Source organism: Corvus cornix, chromosome 4A, assembly GCF_000738735.6.
Source record: "Corvus cornix cornix isolate S_Up_H32 chromosome 4A, ASM73873v5, whole genome shotgun sequence".
In the NCBI taxonomy this organism is placed as follows: domain Eukaryota; kingdom Metazoa; phylum Chordata; class Aves; order Passeriformes; family Corvidae; genus Corvus; species Corvus cornix.
The window spans coordinates 10,469,017-10,490,984 of record NC_047058.1 but is presented as its reverse complement, the minus strand read 5'-3'; the positions used below and the strand labels follow the sequence as shown (position 1 = coordinate 10,490,984).

The 21,968-nt window shown below is 37.8% G+C and overlaps 1 protein-coding gene across 3 annotated transcripts; it reads right to left on the bottom strand.

Annotated features, from left to right (window-relative positions):
* Positions 1-3,667: 3,667 nt before the first annotated feature.
* On the bottom strand, positions 3,668-20,997 carry LOC104694440 (X-linked inhibitor of apoptosis). Of its 3 annotated transcripts, none has more exons than XM_039572081.1 (8): positions 20,892-20,997; positions 18,745-18,868; positions 12,118-13,020; positions 10,462-10,561; positions 8,954-9,032; positions 8,327-8,360; positions 6,849-7,073; positions 3,668-5,383 (listed from the first exon to the last, which is right to left on the bottom strand). In XM_039572081.1, exons 3-8 carry the CDS (start codon positions 12,986-12,988, stop codon positions 5,190-5,192), a joined length of 1,503 nt encoding a protein of 500 aa, XP_039428015.1. In that variant the 5' UTR covers positions 12,989-13,020; positions 18,745-18,868; positions 20,892-20,997; the 3' UTR covers positions 3,668-5,189. The 3 variants fall into 3 exon arrangements, with proteins under 3 accessions (XP_039428015.1, XP_010405986.2, XP_039428016.1); XM_010407684.4 differs by lacking the exon at positions 20,892-20,997 and adding an exon at positions 19,404-20,074; XM_039572082.1 differs by lacking the exon at positions 6,849-7,073.
* Between the last annotated feature and the right edge of the window lie 971 nt (positions 20,998-21,968).

Sequence of the window (21,968 nt, the reverse complement as noted above, 5' to 3'; positions counted from 1 at the left end):
CAAATTGTTATTTTTGGTACATCTATTTTGCAAAACACCCATTTGAAGCAACAGTTACTTTTCTAGTGGCTTGTACCCTGCAGACAGAGCTCCCATACTGACTCCAGTAACATCACGTGGGTCAGTTATGCATGACAGGGAGGTAAAGTCAGTCCTGGACTCAGAAACTTCTCTCTGTAACCCAAGAGTTAAAAAGAAGAGATGCCTGTGGCTTGACACCCACTTTTGAAAAGCTTGTATTCAGAAGATTAACTATTTGGCTCAGGTGATGACTCTCATCATACACTGCAAAATTAAGTTACATAAGAGAAATTGTGTCAAGAGTTTTACAGCAAGATCTAACTACAAAATCAAAAAGACATAACATGAATAAATTTAAATGCTGTCTTGGTAATCTTTGAAGGTTCTATTAATTCACTCTCCAAAATTTGAAGGTGACCATACACATTTATACTAAACCTGGCTTTTCAGCAATTATTGTAGGTGTTTTCACAGTGGGACTCTGCAAATGTGTTTTTAATTTTTTGATAGTAAGCACAATTTTCAATGTGAGAGCAAGACTAATTCCAGTATTTCTCCAATACATTTGCAGCAATTATTACTTATCAAGCAATTTATCTCAGCCAACATAATAGCTATCCAGGCTATAAAACTGTAAATCAGTAATTACCTAAAAGCAACCAATTAGTTTTCAACCAGCTTTAAATATTATATACTCACAACAAAATTAATACCATTTTGTCCCAGATTTTTCTTGGGGTTTTGTTACCCAAATCATTTGTAAATGAATATATACCATCTTCTTTCCTGTCCTAAGAAAAAGCAAGTTTTTTGGTAAGTTAGCCACAGAGCCATGTTCTCTGGGTTAACACTTGTAGTTTTACTGAAATGTTATCAGTATTGCTTAATAGGAATTCCTGGCTAAGAAAAAATTAAAGATAAAATCTGAATTTCAGCACAGGTTGTTTATCATCACATGCCATTTGCCTTCTCACAGAAAGCCACATTATAATTACAGCACATTAATTGCTGCACAGCAGCATTGGTAGAGCTCTTGAAGGGACATGACACAGTGACATGACACAGAGGCATTTGCAAAGATGAGAAGATACTTCCAACAACCCAAATCAGTGTGAAGCCACGGCAGGGACATGGGGGAGGAAAGATTTTCTTGATCAAGTTTTCAAGCTACTCAGTAAAACTGAATGCATGTAAACCACACAAAAAACTGGGAGAGTATTCACTAAGTTCACTATATAAACTTAGCGAGAGTGTACTAAGAGGGAGAGTATTTACTCATACTTCAGTTTCATGAGGAATTAAGGTGGATGTGGGTAGACTGGCTCTTTCCATCTGACCCTATGGAGAAGGAGACCCGCACCCTTCACGAGCCACGTTCAAGAACTGAGACCAATCCAGCTGCTCTGCACAAGACCAACACGAAGAAGCCTCCATGGCAGCACTGGGAGCACTCTCTAGCCTTCTCTGGCATCTGGCCTTGCTGACAGGAGTCAGTCATGCACAAAGCAGAGGGTAACAAAGAACACCGTGTTAACAACTCATTGTTCAAATCCTCACTGCTGTAGAAAAACACTGCAAAAGCCAGAAAAATCTCCAGCTCCTCCTTTGGTCTATGAAGAGCTGACCTTCACACATCAGATGCTTGAACTTCCACACCTTGTAAGGTAGAGCAGACTCTCTTCCAAGTAGTTCCTGAATACCACAGCAGCAAAGGTCACTGCCTCTGGTAATGCTCCATCCTAGAGTACACCACTTCAGCTTGGTTTCACATGAACACCATATTCAAGTGCCTGTGTTAACCTCCCACCCAGTTATAATTCAATTCCAACCACCCATTGTATTTACACTTCTGTTAATTACAATAAAAACAAATAGAAAAGGTAACTTTAAAACCCATGTCTTAGATTAACAGCAACGCTTTGAAAAAGTTAACAAACTATTTGTCCTGTAGCTTCAGACTGCACATAGAGCTAACAAAAAAACCCACTGAAGAACTGTGGTCAAAACTAACCAGACAATGCTAAAATGAATATTTAAATACTCTAACTAAAGAAAAAACAATCAAAACCCAAGTAATAATTTAAGAAGGTTTTTTTGTATTATGAGGTTAAGATCAAGTCCCAAAACAAATTTTAAAAAAGTCCAGACATCTCCACTGCTGTAGAGACAGAAGCTGCTGCAATCAGCTCAGTAAGTCACTGTTGTGTTTCAGGCCCCATGTTTCAAGGCAGTGAGAAAAAGCTCCATGCATAACAAAAACACTGGCTCTTTGGGTTCTCCTTATTTTAGCCTTCTGTTTCTAAATGAGCTATGCACTTCCCATGCTTTCTAAGCAACACACTTCCAGGACATTATTGAAAATCCTTGTAAATCTCTCATGTATTCAGAGTAGTGAGTAGTTCTGCTGCTACAAATAATACCAAAGAAAGTTTTTATACAGAAGCCACTAGAAGAAAGTTACTGAATACTGATACTTGAATATATTGTACAGCTCCCAGGTAACTCTTATTAAAATCAGCTCCCAGGGCATCTTTGTCCTGCTGCTAGCCTCCTTTTCAAAGCCCCTGTGCTTCCACTCTGTTTAAGGGCATCCTTCATTTCTGTCTCTTTAAACACTCAGCCCAATATTAGAGGCCATGGAATTTCTTCTCTGTTTCTTTAAGATACTGAAAATCAAAGTAATTTGAAAAAAAATCTTCCTAATTCAAGCTGTCAGAATTTGATGACTACGCTAATTATTTTTTCACATTTAGTCTGAATAGAACTCTGATTATAGTTTTTTTTAAAAAACCCTAAACCTACAAGCAGTTATTTTGTCATCTCACTAACAGGTTTTTAACCCTTTAATGTCCCTAAGTGATTACAATTTGCATTGCTATATAGCTGTATCTTTTACGATATTAATGAAAAAGTTGCAGTAAGGGATATGTATATAAAATATAAAAGTATACCTTTTAAAAGTTAACAAGCTTTACCACAAAGCATTCATGCAAAGTAGGACAATGTGTTTGCTCTCCATTGCAGTGTAGAAGGTTCTTTGTGTGACCTACTTCCCAGTTTTTCTCAGACAATTTACATACTACACTTACACTCCAAACCATCTCCTTGCTGAGATTTAGTTTAGTAACAGTTTAAGTTAAATTTGGTCCATCTCTTTCATAGACAGGACGTTGAGCCACTTGCCAGGTTCTGCAGCCTGTGAGTTGGATCCAGGTGATCCAAACAGCCTCTCTCACATGACTCAGGTCAAACTTAGGTAACCAACCATCTGTTTAAACAAGTCAGCACCACACAGTGTGCAGCCTTAACTAAACAGACTATTTCAGGCAAGATACACCAGCTCATGGCTAACAACCCCCCTTCAATTTCCCTTGATAAGTACAAAAAATCCTCCCTGCAAGGAAGAACGGGAGGTAGGAACAAGGCTGTCAGCTTGCCAGTCCGTATCTGTCCTGAAAAATCCCTGTATGCATGAATTATCTGAAACACTAAACTCCTCACACAGGCACAGAAAGGCAAAATAAAACTGAATTCTTCATATGTGCTGAATTCTTATGAATTTCTAGTCATCATCTATTCCCAAGACCAAATCCAACCAAAAAAAAATACCAATACTATTGTTAGATTCATAATAAACAAACTTTAATCTATCCAAACAATAGATTTTATTTCTTCTCCAATTAAAACATATTTGTTATCCTTAATAACATTCAGGTTAAATTAATAAGTTTAGTTACAAAACAAAAAGCAACAGAAAGCAGCCTCCTGTTATGATTTTTTTTTAATGTGAGAATAAAATACACTGATCAAGGAACACCTGGGTTGCAGTTTAAATATTCATACCATTACACAGCACAGTTTTTAAAAAAATAGAAAAGGTAGATAATACATTTCTGTGTATTCAAAACTTTTATAACATGAACAACTATATTCTGTATATTCTATATTTTAAACCTTAGTGTGTGGAACTCAAAAATACATACACAGAACATATCAGTAGTTCCACAAAATAAGGAAGTGACATAATTCAGCAGAGTGATCATAAAACAGCTGTACTTAAATAAAAAGCTGTGATACTTCTAAAATTAGAAATGGAGGATCAGTCCAATAAGAAATAGTTTAAGTATTTTAAGGTGACTCTTATTAGAATAATCCCTAACTTTTAAATTTAAATGCTGTAAACTGACAAGAACAAAAATGAAAGATTTCTAACGTTGCTAGTGAATTTTTAAAAAGTGTTTTCTAGGAGATAAAGTTTAATCTTCGCCTATGAAAATATAAGATATGATGCAGTGCAAAGTATTAGCAGATAAATCAGTTAGGATTATGCTGTGTTAAAAAAAACCCCAAGAAAAATGCCAAACTGAACATTTTGTGTAGGGAGCAAATTTAAAATGAGCCTCCTCTCATGAAGGGCACAGGGTACATAAAATCCCCTTCATTTTTCTTGAGTTCTCCTTTAATCAATAACATTAATGTACATTTTATATACAGATGGATCTTTGTGAAAAACAGATGGCTAAAACCAGTTTACTGAAGCCAATTTATACATCTGAACCAGAAAAATACATAGGGAGACAGGAATTAAATTAAAACAGACAAACTTAACAAAGTAGCAGAAGTAAACATAAGGTGAAGTATTGCAGCAGCAGGTTTTTGTGTATTGTCTGAATTATGTCACAACCAAAGTTACAGAAAAAAGAGACTATTTTCAATCTTACATAATATTTTTAAAAAGCTAAAATCTCAGGTATAATACACATGTATACAATTATATTTTGAATTAACTTATTTACAAATTTTATATAGGGACAGGCTCTTTGTACAACTCTGTACAAACTTCAGTCATAGTGTCCTACCAAAGTGAAGCAAAGGAATGATCTCATATATAAAGGCTTACATTACTTGGGCTTTTCCATATCAGGTCTATGAATTTAAGTTACAAAATATACATATTTGCTTTTCATACATATTGCTTTTTACATACAAGAAATTCACTTAAGGAAAATAATTTGTAAAGTGTTAAAACGTGTAGAGCTTGACAGCAGAAAAATCTAAATCCTGCCATATGGTTACATTCTGGAATTAACTGCACTTTTTACATTACGGTACACATTTTTAAAGTAATAAAACAGGCAACACTTGCATCCATAGTGCTGTGTGTTCCACTAATACATAAAAATTTCCTGTATCTTCGTAATATCTGTACGACACAGAGGGCATTCATTAAGTAATTGAGCACATTCCTTACAGGCAACTAGGTGACCACAGGGAATGAAGACAGCTGATACATCTTTAGCCATACAGATTTTACAGAGCTTTTCCTCCTGCAAGCGTCTTAACTTCTCTTCAGTACTGAGGTCTAAAGAAAATAGACACATAAAAAGAAGTTAACATACTTAGTACCACTGACTCTTGTTCTTTTTTTTTTTCTCTTTACACACAAGGACAAAGTTTTCTTCATATGATTTAAAGGTCACACCCTTAAAAAGAACAAAAAAAAAATATTAAGAGAGAAGAATCCCAGCTGCAGGATGGAATCCTCTTTTTTTTACTTCCCCTTCTATCTCATTACATCTCCCAGGCCAATGCAAGCAGGGAGTGCATCTATCTATCTTTGTAAGAGCTTGAAATACCTATAGAATTTAGGATATGCATATTTCAATCAGAAACCATTCTTTGCATGGACCTCTCACTGACAAGTTCCCCAAAATTTGAGCAGAAGGTGAAAGAAAGGATAATTGCTACTTAAGAAATTAACTTTAATTACTTAAGGTTAAGTAATTTGGATCTTATTTCTTTTTCTGAGTTTCCCCAATGAGAAAAATGAGGATGTGATTTCCTTCCCTGCCCCCATTTTCAAATTGCCCGTATTTCAAAAAGCTTAAAATCTGTAACACAGAAAGAGTCAATCTGGCATTGTATATGAGCTCTTTATTATTCCAGTATGCCCCATTTGAAAATACAAAATTCAGACACCCTCCCCTGCCACTTGGGGGAAGCTCTGCACAGCCAACCACCAAAATAAGGTCCAGCTGCACTGCAAATTCTTTTTCCCCCACAATGTCCTATTAAAAATCTTATTAAAAGGAGTGGGCTGGTAAGATCTCTGCTTATCACACCAACCAGATGGTCTTTGCCCTCCCTATGAATTCACCCATATGCTTGTCTTAAATTACAAGTCTCCTGAATCAGAACTCCTGGGTTTGGTCTATTTGCAGAGTGCGCCACAAGGGCTTTCTGAGCGTGACCTGCACATCGCAGCAAAACTGGAACATAAATAACTGAATAGAAACACCATTTAGAAGCACGCTTGTTCTTACTGGCCAAGAACAAAAATACTTCTACCCCCAGCAAAATTATATACTGCAAAATAACTAACCCCCCACTATGACTTTTTCATATTGAATACACTGAATATGACAGTGTATCCCTGTCTATTTCATTTTGCCACATCTATATTTCTTCTTATAACTATATTCTTGTAGTTATTCTTGCTTTTGTTTTTAAATATAATTGTCACAACAATTTGGCCTTTTTTTGTTAGCACATACAACCTTTCTCAGAAGCACGCTAGACTGTCAGTGTTACACACTTCTGAGATACCAATACTACTTATTTTAGAGATGATATTTATAAATGCTGCTACACTCAAATATGTTAACATCCTGTTTGTTCAGGGCTTTTTTTGCACGTCCCAAACCAAATGTCTTTAATTTTAAGTTACAGTATTGTAACTTTACCATAGGTAAGACTGGGATCAGAGAGTAAACAGGTAACAATAAAAAGTATTTCACAGACTAAAGAACTGATATGAAAGTACACACAGAGGTTTTGTAATTGAATAAGCTCATCTTGCTCAACTGGGATTTCATTTGGTTCTTCTTCCCTTGTATTTTCTTTATGAGCACTTAAGTCTGCTACCAGATCCTCAACAGATGTGTGACTTTCTCCAGTCATCTGCAATCTCTTTTCCATGGTGTTCCTAATCTCAGACAAACTGAAACCCATGGCTATGGCACTTTGTACCAAAGGATTCTGTAAGAGATCATCTAAAACAAGAAATTAAAAACAAAACAAAAACACTTTAAGAAGGATGAATCTGATTATCTGACAGTATTCACAACAATACTTTAAGATACATATTTGCAAACAAATATGTAGCCTAAGGAACTATATTTCCAATTTGAGAAGTTTGCTAATTGTAAAGACTGCAGATTTGAGTTTTCTTCTATCCTAGCTTTCCCAGTCTCCCTTCATTTATTTATATTATAGAAATCCTTCTAGATTTGCTGTTCAAATCAACAAACATGTTTCATGTAACTGTCACCACAAATTCTGTAGCTGAATGTTAAGTGAAATTCATCCAAAATTCCAAGTCCCAATGGATAAGTAACATTACACCAATTTTAATTCAGTTCAGGGAAGAAAAAAAAAAAAATCATACATATGTTGAGAGAAACCAGTATGTAATTTGAATTTATTAAACCAAAACACAGCAGCACTGTGTTACACCACCACCAAGCAAACAGATCTGTCCATGGTAAGACACAACACTACTTGGGGAAACCATTTTTCAGTCTGTTGGACCTTCCCCTTCATTTTACTAATCAACATTCAAACAGCAAAATTTTTCAATTTTTAATTCTTAAAAATTAAGCCTTTTTTTAAATAAAAAAGGTTCTTTTAGTTTCACTCTCATAAATGAGCCATATGGGAGAGATTTCAAAGCAGGTTTTGTGTAACCACTCTTACTAGCAACAGCTCCCATTCCCTGGGATGAAGCTGCTTGACTGGCCTCCTACTACCTCTTTAACTGTTTTATTTTTTTATTGCTGGTATTTGTGAAAGGCATTGCAGGAATGTGTAATACTGAAACACATAACAAACTGCTTCAGCTTGCTCAGCTTCCTAGTCCTTGCCATTGGACAGACCAATTCTTCCTGCCCCGTGAAAAAGGACTGTTTCCATTCAGTATTCTTTAACATTCATCCCAAAGCACTAATTCAATACTGGATGCACACTCACCAGCTATAAGACTGCATCCGATACAAACATCTTCCATAGTTCACAACTTTTACTTTACAGTATTTACCAAATTATATTACCCCTAAGAGAAGTAAAATACATTCTGAAGTTCTTTAGAAGCAATGAAGCAATGGAAGAATATCATCCAACAATTTGCCTGTCATGCTTGATTTAAAAATGTAACAGGGTTATTTTTAAAATCAACCATTCCTGCCACTATACATTCAAATATGTATATTCCAAAACAGGGGGGAGGCTGTTTGTTTTAAATAGATACCTTTAGGAAGTATTGTCCCTTCAGCAGCTTCTGTCTAAAAGTGAAATAGAAAGAAACAAAATTATAATTCTGGAGAAAGTAGAAGGAAATGTATACAGTTACAAAATAAAAAACAGCTATTTGATCTCAAGTTATTTTAGTGACTACAACTAACCTGCTCTGAATAAATGATCAGTATTTTGTTAAAATTTTAACCCATCTTGGCAATAATACTATGTACATGATTCTTAGTCTACAGAAGAATTCTAAAATATTATCAGTTTTACATTTTAGTGACTACACACAAGTTTAACAATGCTCTACCAAGAAGAAAAGAAAATGTATCTGCTATTATTCATCATAAACCTTAGGTTCCCAGGCTATAAAACAAATGGCACTTGTTCAGTATCCAGTATACAACGTTCACAAGGTACCCTGGCTATGATCCATAACCCAGCAATGGAGAACTGGGAGATCTGTGCACTCGGATTGACAGAAACAAAATACAGTGCAATTCTTTCACTTTCTGCCAATGAAAGAAGCAGCAGGTGGATTAAGTGATAGGCACATAATTAAAAGGTAACTTCATGTAAAAATTATTCAGATTCTTTCTATTTTAACAAAAAGATTAATAAGCAAGAAACCTACTGTTGAATCCTTACGTCCATCTCTTAAGTGAACATTATTTATAAATTCTATCCCCTTTTCCTTGCTCACAAATCTGCACCTGAAAATAAGAATATTTAGATTTAATAAAACTGCATTAGCAGCAAAAATTTGTTGCATAACTTTGGAAGCTTTGATAAGTTTCCCACATTATACAGACTGCCTGCTTTTAAAATCTCTAAATGTTTAGTCAACAACCGTGATGTCACTGTAATATTTCTAAGAACACCTTAAGCACTACTTATCTTCTTACATTTTTGGTGAACCAGAAAGCTTAAGAGTTTTTGGCCATGACAACTCATGACACAGATTTCTAAAAATAAAGACTCACTCAAATGAAAAATAAACATTATGTTAAAATGCTGGTTCTTTTAGTCTTTCACAATCAAAGCAAACAGTCACTGGTCAGACAGGTGCCTTCCATGCTTTCTTGCATTATTTCCCAGCCAGTCTTAGCCACTGGGCAGAGTTCTTCCCTACCAGAAGATTTAGGGAATGCTATAACTGCTTGACAAGAGTTCTCCAGCTCCAGCAGTTACTTCACCTTCAGGAACAGACAGCTGCTGTGAGACTGACACACTGCCACTGAGGCTGATGTGCAAACAGAACCCCCAAAAAACAGTTTATGATCTGAGAGGAAGTAATCAAACCCGACACAATTTATGCAATCTAAACCAAAATCAAACCCATAAAAGAGGAGTGAAATGTAGAAAGAAAACATTCCTTAACCATTCACTGCACCACACTAAAAACTTGGAATCATATCTCTTTCAAGTGGCAGAGACTAATAATTAAAAACTGCCTGTACCACTGTTAAAACAGGGATCAGCTAATGCATAAATACCAATCTCCAACTTCCAGAGAGCCATTCACCACAGAAAAGAAAATTGAGAGTCAACGCATAAAAGACACCGATTTTATCAATGTTAGACAAGTAACTAAATCTTTGTATTTGGATGACTTCTGTTCACCTGTGAGAACTCCTGAGTCATACTGTTCTTCCTTTCCTCAAAACAGATTTTAGACGACATTGGCAGTCTTTCTAAAAACTACTTCTGGTACTACTACTACTACTACTATTACCTGGAATCCCTAATCCTTTATAATTAGAGAGAATTCTGTTCTACATTCCACGCCGCTACTGACTTCTTCAGGTTTGTTTGCACTGTGGCAGCTGTTTAGTCATTTTGTATCCTGGTATAAGTTATAAACTTTTGCAAGTACCAAGCTATTACAACAACCATTACAATGTAGCACTTGAAAAACAAAAAAAATCCCTCAGATACATATTGACAAAACTACACGATTCTTCTTGCTGAGAAAGCAAGCATCGCTTGAATCCACACATAGATATCTTCCCTTTAATAATGCCTACAAATAAGACAACATAAAATTATTTTCATAACTCTAAACAATGTTAAGCCATAATCAACCTTCTCAAATAAATAAGACTCAGACACATACCAAGAAAACACTAAGAGATACCTTACCCAGGAAACCATTTGGCATGTTGATCCCAAGGGTCTTCATTTTCCTTCCATTCTTGCAATCCTCCACCACAGTGGAAACATACAACGTGATCACCATTACCTGAGGAAACACACAAGAATAAAGTTACATACTTTACTGCACATACATACTATGTGCAGGCATAATACCAAGTTTTCAACTAAAATGTTACATTATTAAGAAAATAAATATTTCTTATACTGATTCACAATTTAAACTGAAAATAACTCCATTTTAACAGAGAACAACATGCATGATTTGAAACAAATGTTCAGGGGAGAACCAAACTTAAAGAAACACAAAATAAGAGAAGCAAGTTTTCCTGAATTTTATTTTAGTAAGTAATAATACAGATAAAAAACAAAAGCTAAAAATAATCTATTATCAAGAAGCTCAATCCAATGGTAAACAAGGCCTGAAAATGGCTGCCACAAAGAATGAGAGATGTTTACATGGCGGTGTGGTCCTCCATTTCCCATTAAGATCAACAGGCCCTAATCAGCAATAACAAACCCAGCTGAGGAGAACTGCATCCTCTCTGTTCTAGCACTGTGCCTACTGTGATCCAAGACTGCCCCAGAAACTGCTTAAACATTGTTTTAATTGGAATGAGAAGAGGTATGGATAGGGTTTCCCTAGAGAGTTAAATTCCTCTCAGGCCACAGGGAACAGTTTTCACAGAAGTCACCTGAAGAGTCCTCGGTTTGATAAGCTGGTGCTCAGTTAGTGCAACTCCACAATACAGATCTTTTGGTACTTTTATGAATCCAAGAAGAAATCAATAAAATAGTTCTACTGGGTACAAATATTGCCCATTTATAACCCATACAGGAATATAGCAAAGATTTTATTTATGGCCACGGGTAAAATAAATGGAATCAGATTAAAAAGTTCTGAGAGCTACTAAGAGAGAAGTCAAGTAAGATGAGAGCAAGAAATTATCCCAGATAATCCCCTTTTCCTTGTCACCAAGTAAGAGCAACACTTTGCACTCGTACAGGATCTCTCACTGAGGAATTTCAAAGGTCTTTAATGGTACTGTGCAATTTCATCTAACTGAGAAACCAATGCACAGAGACGGTGTCTTATCCAATTCAAACACTACATGTCTAGGAGTAAAAGCTCTTCCACTGGCACCACTGTCTTCATAAAGTAGGCAGTAGTGGTATTTGCTGGTTTTGGGTGTCCACGTGCCATGATAATGCAAACATGCGTTAACTAAGTAGAATGGCACACAACCTGCATTGTCTTGTTCACAGGCTTTTGTACAGGCCACAGGCCCATTCCTTACACCTAAGGTCTGGAGGACAGCACTTCATTTCTTAAAAAATATTAACTCAAATAATTGTCTTTGTGAAAGATGTATTATAAAGGTTTTAATAGGCAAGAAAATACTTGGCCGTTTTACTGCTAAGAACAAATTTATGATCAAGTCTATGCCTTGCTAGGAAACCATACCTGATACAATGTATACAATTTTACATAAGAACTGTGGAAAGTAGTTTACAGAGTAAAGAGATTCTGGCAAATTGTTCCATATAAGAATTTTAAAAATTGAGGGTTTTTTTCATAACAAGACACTTCCTTATGTACAATTTCTTTGTAAAAGGTATTAGCCATTTCAAGGTCTGGCTTACCTGTGCTATAGAATCCAGCTTCTGCAAGTTGCTTCTTGTCAACAGGATATATCCAAGATAAAAATGTCTGTAAACGTTTTCCATATTTTGCCATAGAGGGATTCCTTGGGTGCTGTGCATTGTTCAGACCACTTATGCCAAGCTCAGCAGGAATAGATTCACTTGAAATATTTCCAACACCCCGGCCCAGGACAAAAAGGCATTTGGGAAAATGCCTCTTGTGTTCTGACCAAGCTCTGTCACTGGGTTCCCAGTTCTTCAATTTTCCACCACAACAAAAACATGCCACTTGATCACCAACACCTGTATAATAAAATCCAGCATTAGCTAATTCCTGTGGTGTCAACTGGCCATTGAGGGGCCAGTTGTGAAAAGACTTCAATCTTGTTTCTTCACTGCACATAGCAGGATTTTTAGGATAGAAACTATCTGACATATCCACAACCTGCCTAGTTCTCAAAAGGTAATCTGCCTCCACATCAGGGTCATCCAGAGCACACAGGAGGACTGAATTGCTGGAACCATTTTCAGTTCTATTCTGGTAGTTCTGGGCAACAGGATCCATGCTATTTTCCAGAAAAGCAGATTCAGTAATAAACTTGCAGCTGGGAGCAAGGTGTTTGTGTCTCTTAATTGCAGAATCCCCAGGCATCCATCCTTCAATAGTTGTATGGCAACTGAAGCACTTCACTTTGTCACCTTCTCCAGTATAAACAAAGCCAGCTTGTGCTAGAGCTAACACCGAAATGGCACAGCCCTGTGGAAATCCAACAAAAGTTCCCAGTCGGTCACGCTCCTGTGCCCATTCCTGGGCTCCATCAGTGTCTGCAGAGGCACAAGCTTCTGAGTTATGTGGGACATTACACGACATCTCTTCATAAGCACGGCTCTCCTTTAGATTTCCTAAACAAAGAATATATGTTTTAATTTCCCAGACAGAAGGATAGATCACATCCATATACAACCCTGGAGACTGGCTAAATTCAACTACCATCCTTTATGTATTAAAATAACAACTCTTCCTCCTCTCCCCCATTCCACCCTTGGCTGTATCACCTGCTACACAGAGGCAAACACCAAGGTATTAAAACCAAAATAATAAAAATATTGTAAAGAAAAGCAGGAAGATCAAGATATCTTAGAGGCCTATAAACGTTTACCTGGAGAACACACAGGTTTATAGCTTTAAAAGTATGTTCTTTTTTTTCCTAATAAAGATTGCAAGAATGAAATCAACAAAATACTTCTGGGCAAAACTCTGCCAAAAGGCTTCTGAACCTGAAATACAAAGTTACTAAATTTAAAATACTGATCTAAGTCAGACCAGAGTTGCAAGATTTTAGAGCTCAATTCTCAAACACAACTACATATTATCCTCATGTGAAGGCCATGACCCCCATGCCCATTACAGGTGGGCAGCAACTGGTAAAAAAAAAACAAAAAGAAAAACCTTTTTTACTTGTGTTATATTGTAAAGACATACCTCAATTTATATTTTAGCAAAACATCTTGTGAAATAAACTATCAGATATTTCACCGGGGCATTTTATCAAAGTGCTGTGCACTGCTTTTAAGATCAGTGTCTTGGGACTACCCAGCACTAGTGTTCATGTCCGGCATACTGCTTCCACTTTTCCATGCCCTGCCTACACTCTCTACAAAAATTCCTGTACCTCTGCCATCACCTCAGCTTTTCCTCCCTTCCCTCCCTGAAGGAACATCATTCTTTTTAGCACTTGTTCCTACCCCTGCCTACACTTTTCCACGGTGAGTACCAACTACCAGTCCTGCCTCCCATCCCTTCTGTGCCAGAAGGCTGCTAAGAGCACTCAAACAAGCCAAGCCCCATCTTTGTTGAGGATGAAACAAAGCAACTTGGCTACAGCGGGTCCTGTGCAAGAACCACAAATTGACAGTCATCACCTTCATCCCAACATAGATGAAGTCAAAGCACAGTAAACATTCATCTCTTGTCCAGACAAGTGCAGTGATACTATTGACTTAAAAAGTCTTGGCTATTGCTGATACACATCTTAAAGTGGTAAATTAAATTATAATGAGACTGCTCAAATAAACTTCTTAGCATAAAGCAGTAATAGTTCAGCAATTAGCAAAAAGAAAGGCATATAAGGAAGAGCAGAGTATGTACTTAACTGAACAAGTGTCCCTCTCTATTTTCCATAGGAATGCTGAAATATATCTATTTCCAGTCTATATAACGTAGGCCAGCACACAAAAGCATAGCTTCCTCAAGACCTGCATTAATGTTGATTATACATTCTGTAATGTCAATGCAGATGTTCCAGTGATTGCTTCTATAACACCAGATTTAGCTTCTACAAAACCTGTTTTGGGGTTCAGAAAGGGGAGGGGGAAATTAAAATGCCTATGTATTGCAGGATTGCTGCATCCTCTGCCAAGATGACAAAGATAATTAACCTATAAGCAGGTAGGGAAAACGTGACATCAAACACCTGGGCATGGGTGCTTCACATAATAACAGATACAAGATTTCTGAGCACCAGCTTTAATTACTTCTTTCAGTTCATTACTAATGTAAGAACACTAGAAATATGCTGTGGCTTTCTGTTTTAGCTTAGCAAATTCAAAAATAGCATCTGAATAAATTGCATTGACTAACCTACAAATCTGACCTATATGCTTGTTTTGACTTCGAAGGGCAAAAAACCCCAAACCAGTAATTACATTTAGTAATATGAAAGCTGCCATAAAACATGTATTTTTTATATACATACATACATAGAAAAGTTTTTTATACTGAAAGCTTAAAAGCTTTCATGTTTATTGCTCACATTTATTTCCTTATAAAATCTTATTTTAAAGCCTCTAGAACTGTTCCTGTAAAGATCTCAAGTGACCTTAAGCATCTATCACTACTACACTGCATCCATGAAAGAATTGGTGTAACTCAAAACCAACTAGCTGCATAGTAATTTTCTTATCTGCATGCCTGAAAGACTTTCTAAAAGAACACAAACAAAGCCTACATCACATCCTTCAGAGTCTCCTTCTCAAACTGTTCATTAAAAAAACCAAAACAAATGCATATGGCTTTTGCTGTATGAATAGCAGTATATCTCTATTTCTATTGTATTTATATAGAAATGAGTTCAGCAGCAGTGAAAAAAACTCTTCCTATTTAAATTTTTTGCATTTTAATTATTTGTTTTATGTACATTAGCTTTTTTCTACAATGCCATGAATACTTCAAAAACCCTTCTGTTAACATGGTGAATAAAAAAGAAATTATGCCCTCTATATGGTAATAATGAAAATATTTGCCACATTTGGATTCTCTGGAATTAAGCAATCCATCTCAATCCTCACAATCAAAACCGTATGAAAAGCACATACCAAGAGACCAGTGAGTACTGACACAAAAGGTACAATCACAACAGATCAATTCTTTAATATGAACTAGCTTTTTCAAATTATATCAACCACATAATTTAATCATGATGTCTTGGAGCAGAAAGGTTCAACTATGATTCTGAAAGCCTCTCAAAGCCACATCTAATTACTGCAATGACAGAAGCAGGACCAGTCCCTCCCAGGTAGATGCGAGGTTTAACAATGCTCCAGCCACATTATGAAGCTCTTCCCTTACAACAGCCCCACAAAACATGGCTGGTTTACATTTCACTATAGTTTTATCTATGAGAAACATCTTATCAAGCATTGAGGCAAACTCCTTGCCTGTGTAAGTACTGTTTTATATACAATATTAGTGCTACTTCAAATACAGTATCATGTTCAATTATTTCTATTTCGAACAACTGTTAAAAGCAACTATTCAAAGTGTAAAATTACAGCTACCTTAGGAAGAGTATTTCTGCACCAGTTTTTTAGCCATAGCCTAACTCCAGTTAGTTGGAATAATGATTTAGAACAATTATCTGGCATCATAACAGCACTCAGACAGATATTAACTGCAGCAGAAAAATGACTGAGGGTAAATTTTTGAATAGTTTATGGCTAAGAAACATAAATTCACAAAAATCTGCCACCTAAGATGGGCACACAAGACTTTACAATATATACCAGTAGCCAATCTGAGTTCAGAGTATACTCTATGTATACTGAAGTTAATTAAGCCATTTTGCATAGGTTTTATTTAAGGACACGTGAATTAAAGGTAGAAGGTCCAGAAATGTTAACAATAATCATTTATAAAACCCAGATATTTTAACTATTATTGAAGCATTATATATCTTCTTATACAGTGAATAAACAAAATCTATTTTAGCCTGAAAGGTTTCCAGAAATTGAGCCAAGTTTAATCCTGCTTTTAGATATCTGAAGGCTATTTGCCACAAGACACCACCCTCTTTCAAGCTGAATTACCAATTTATATAGCCTACTGATTATGTTTCAGAAGAAAAAATAAAGACAAAAATATATAGCAAAAATGTTAACTTATTCAAAATGCAAAATTGTACACTGTCGTTCTGCAACACAAACATGTTTAATTCAGCTTTAAAAATATTAACAGGTATTGATTTTATGCAAAAATACAACATGATCATATTATCTAGATCTGAAAACCTTCAAAGGAAAAGTAGAAAACGCACTTTTCCCTTTCAACTATATTTTTACTAGACATGATTATTTCCGTCCTTAACCCTAAACCAGATTGGCATTATAAGGTGTTATTTTTAATTCTTTTACATGACTAGCATGGGAGTAACCTCCAAGTCAGAAAACTACTTGCACAGCCTCATGTTCCTGACCAAAGGGTACATGTTAGTGTTTATTGTTGACTGAATTTTGAAATGTGAGTAGTACACCAAGCGAATATCAAAAAGAACATACTGTACCAGCTGACACACAGATTATGCATGTGTCACTTCAATGAACTTCAGTTTCTGCCTGCTCAGCTGCAATTAGATCAAGGAAGGTGCATGCTGCTAACTGAAAACATACTTATAAAGATTATAAAAGTATAAAATGACCAGAAACATGACTTATTTAAACAGTGTTTACAAATTTTAGCATATTTGTATCTAATTATCAATAGCCATTTTTTAAAAAAGTTCTGTTTATATTCTTTTTAATTTATTTTAGAAAGAGAGTATATATCTACAGAATGCCTCCTGATTCAATGCCAAAGCTTACATAACCCCATCAGCTCAGCTTCATTTGTCTGTTCTTCCAACAGGTCCTACTTAGCCTCCCATCAGGGTTTGTCATTACAGGAAGTCAGTCAGTTGCTCAAGGTTATAGTAGGCTATTATATCCTCCTAATTTCTGACTTTAGTCACAAAGACTTCTACGCTCTCCCCATCTTCAAAATGTACATAACCAGGCAAACAGAAATACACCATTTTGAGAACTATTTTTACATTGTGTTTTTCTTCATGAAGAAGTCATACAGGTATGGAATAGAGAAACGAAAAAAAAAAAGGATTCATGGCTGCTAAGGGCAGAGAAAAAAAATCCTTTTTGTGAACTTGCTAGTTAAATGTCATCACAACTTCAGTTGTATGTATGAGAAGGAAGGAATAAATACCAGCTGCTATAGGAAAAACTGGCATGCTGTAGCCTAAGATACTGCTCCTGTGGCTAAGAAACAAAAAAAAATTACTGAGTCAACAAGGGTTATTAAAAAGAACAGCCAGTAGTAAAAAATGCCTATTAAAACCTGCAGTGCCCTGAGATGCATCTTCTTTCCTGAGTGTGAGCTGCGCTTCAGCTTTTAGTGCTACATCCTTCTTTTACAAATAATTTAAACTCCTAGTTAAAGAAAAATATGGAAAAAGAGGGCGTTTTTCATCAGGGAGATATTATGATATGAAATTTCAGTTACAGCAAGATGATTCATGCCACAGCAAAACTGCTGAATCTTCTGGATTCTATGGCAAAGTTGGAGAAGCATCGGACCGGCACCTCCTGCCTCACCCACTGGCGAGGGCGTTCCCTGCCCTGCCAGTGCTCCTGCCCACAGCAGCCATGCTGAACTCATCACTCACAGTCACTCAGCAGCAGCCTGAGGCAGAACAGCCTCCTGACACTTTCTGGTGTCACAGCACAAATGTTTTGCTATTAAAGAATGAGAAGAATACATACATATATATACATTTATATATAAAGTGTGTGTATTTATACACGCACATCCCTCATCATCTTGTAAATTTGGAAATCTGTCTTGAATTATCCTCTATATTTTATTTTTAGCTTTGTCAGGAAATGGGGATGACTTGGGAATTATTTCTAATTACAATATTTTACCAAAAAAGAAATATGAAAGTTGTGCCTGTTGAAAATACTCTGCTTGCCTTTCTATTTAATAAGAAACTCTCCAAAACACTGAAGGGGAAGGACAATGATCTGCAAGATATGTGCAGCTTCATTTTACATTTTATATGACAGGAGTGACACTCAATTCAAGCTTTGCAATATGCCTTCTTCATCTTAACAGCATTCAGTCTTCACACACAGCTACATTTTTCATGTTTAAAAATCTTGCGGTTTCTAGAGCCTGACTTTAAATCATCATGCTCAGAATATTTTGGATTAGAACTCTGCAAAAAAGACCCCATGCTATGAAAACTAAAAAGCAGCAAAGGACTGCACACTGTTAAACAAAACAATACAAAAGGTACTTACAGTAGTTTTCCCTAAGGAATTAGTATCCAATCAGACCAAGTATAGCAATGGATTAATCAAAGCAGATACAGGTTTCATGGCTATTTTCCACCAATCTTTAGAACAAATTCCAATACTTTCATTCCTGTTGGTAGAAACAAAAAGAGGTTAAAAACCTTCTTTTTCACATAACCTTCAGCACTGTTTATGAAGCCACAACTCTGAAACTATGAACAAAACAAACATTTTAAAATTCTCTCCCTTGGCCAAAAAATCCGAACTAAAATATATTCTAAATTTGAAAGAGTCTGAGGTCAGGGAAAGTCTGAAATGCCTATATTTTACTAAAACTAGCAAAGGACATAAATTGGGCATATTCCAGAAAATCCAAAGACAACAAAACAAAATCCTGGAACTAAAAACTAGAGGGCAGCAAAAAGGAGAAAGAACGTAACAGCAGACAGAATTAAATTCCATGATCCAGACTTCTCTTCTCTCTCCTAGGAAATTCTGTATCTGATTATAAATTGGATTTTCTGGAAGTCTTCAGCTCCCTGCAGCTGTACCACCCACCTTGGGAGGACAGCAACAGACAGAAGTCCTATCACAGGTACACACGGCCTGAAAGGAAATCCATTTTCATACTTCTAAAATTGAGATATGAACACACATTTCCTTACTTTTCTGGTAACAAATGCAAGTCTGTCTTGTATCAGTGGGAGCAGTCAAAAAAACCCACAACCAACCACCCTCATCAGCATTCTTTCACTTTTGCTGCTGGTTGCAAAGAGCAAGATCAGGCGAGGCACAGAACAATCATTAACTTATTCCTTTGCCCTTCTTGGCCAGTGCTGTAGGTGCCAAGCTTTTCATAAAAGGAAGTAGTTGGGGATTCTTTAAAGGACCTCAAAGAAAACTTCAAAGAAATCAAGTAGATAGCAAAAGGAAGCAATTAAGAAAATGAAAAATATCCAAATAAAAGCTAAACCAACCAATCCATCACACAAAAACTTGCTTTCTTAGAGATGACACTTCACTGTTGTCTTCTCTGTTATGTGGTGACTTACTTCAGGATAAACAATGAGTAATTAAGTTAGTGTATTTCCTACTGCTCTTTGTCAAGGTATTAGATTAAAAAAAAAAGTATTTGACAAAAAGGTAAAAGAGGGTTTTTTCATGCAGTTGGTTGCTTTTCCTTCAAAAATGGTCTACTGTAAGATCTTGAAGTTTCTATATGTTCATTAGGAAACTAAATTCTCCCAGTTAGTTACATGAAGCATTGCAATTAAAATCACAATGTAAGACTGTAGCAGTGAAGGGATAATGAAAGTAGTGCTGCAAACATGTTTGCATTTTAGAGCAGATGCAGATCAAAAACAGTGCAAAAATTACCCAAACCAATATGAGTACTTACACCCATTTATAGAGCTTTCAGCAGGAAGACAAAAGCATCAGACAAGTAGTACAGAAGCAGAAATACACTTACTGTTAAAGAGAAAAATGTAAGCATAACATCATAGACATTGTGCAAAAGAGAACTGCTTGAACTTAAATTACCGCTGAAAAATACTACCTGAGTGAACTTCTCCCTGTAGAATTCTTAATAACTACTGTAACCTTAAAAAAGAAAAGCTGAACAAAACTGCATTTTTATTAACAAGAAGCAGTTCTAGAAAGCGACGGGCCTAATAAAATAATACAAGAGTGGGCAAGCAGAGATAATATTCAAATATGTGAAAAGAACCACAGAGACCACAGAAGCGCTTATTAGACAGCTAATTTTTCATTCACTTTTGTAAAGAGCAGCATTGAAGATTCCATCCGGAGCGCTGCGGACCCTCGAGCCGGGGCACGGCTCGGGACCGGGTCTGGGCTCCGCCGGGGCAGCCCCGGCCCGGTCCGGACGCTCCCGCGGGCGGCGGCGCGCCCGTCCCCAGGGCAACGCCTCGCCGGCCGGGACCGCCCCGCCGGCTCTGTGAGCGGCCAGGGGCAGCGGCGGCCGCACCGGCCCTCGGCACCCCCGGCACCGCCGTGGGGGCGGGAGCAGAGCTGAAGGACCGAGCCCCCCGCTCCACGCGGGGAGCCCCACCAGCGCGGGCAGCCGGGGAGCCTGGCCCGCCTCGGAGTCCCGCCGCCGCCCCGGCCCCGCCGCTGTCGCGGGCACTCACCGGGCACATCCCGTCCCGCACGGTCCGCGGCGCGGGAGCCGCGCTCGGCAGCGCTCTCCGAGAAGATGGCGGCTCCCGGCAGCCTCAGCGCCGCCCGGCAAGGGGCAGCGCCCCCTGGCGGGCCGATGGGGGTGCGGCGGGCGGGCTCCCGCCGGCGGAGGGCGGCGCGTGGCGGCAGCGGGCGGGAAGTGCAGAGCGGCCCCGCAGCTCCGCGGCCTCTGAGCCGCCTCGGCCCGTCAGCCCCGCTCCTCATTCCCCTCATTCTCCTCAGCCCCCTCGGTCCCCTCAGCCCCACTCCTCATTCCCCTCAGCCCCTTCGGTCCCTTCAGCCCCGCTCCTCATCCCCCTCAGCTCCTTCGGTCGTCACAGCCCCGCTCCTCGTTCCCCTCATCCCTGCTTGTCATCCCCCTCAGCCCGTTCCGCAGGCACATCCCCTCCGTTCCCTCGGCCCCCTCAGCCCTACTCCTCAGCTCCTTCCGTTTCTCCGTCCGCTCCGTACCTCACTTCCTACCGGTCCCGGCTCCGCGCCAGCCTCGCCTCTCCTCTCCTCCCTCAGCATCTCTAGCAGCCCCTTCATGTCACATCATCTTCTCCAGACGGTTTCAGGTCTGGAAAATGCTCATCTCAACGCTCTCCTTGCTCTCACCTCTTGTCCCCGCAGAACTACAGCTTGTTACGACTTAAATCTGTTAAACCAGAATTTTTTTGGACTTGAATTTTCCAAATCAGACAGAAACCTGAGGCTATTTTCTTTGGTAGTTGTAGCCAAAATCATCTAATCATTCTCATGGCTAAGACTAAAATGGTCTTGAACATTAAAATATTGCTTTAACCTTTCTCTGTTTTTTAAAATCTCAACTGACCTCACTTATGACCCAACACATTTATATGTCGCCAGAGTATTTGGTTGTATGTAGGGGACCTGCTTTCTGCTATCCTCGGGAGAACTCAGCTATTTGGAATAATGTTCTCATGGTTTTTGGTTTTCCCCTTGTGCATGTCAACAGTAGCAACTCACTTTTTCAGATCACTATCTCCAAAGACTTTGTGGCAGATAGTGTGGACAATATCAGGAGA

Coding starts and splice junctions, on each gene's coding strand:
- LOC104694440 (XM_039572081.1), bottom strand. CDS start 12,988: ATGTCGTGTAATGTCCCACATAACTCAGAAGCTTGTGCCTCTGCAGAC. Junction 9,033..10,461: donor CATGCCAAATGGTTTCCTGG/GTAAGGTATCTC, acceptor TCTTATTTTCAG/GTGCAGATTTGTGAGCAAGG. Junction 8,361..8,953: donor ATGGACGTAAGGATTCAACA/GTAGGTTTCTTG, acceptor TTTCACTTTTAG/ACAGAAGCTGCTGAAGGGAC.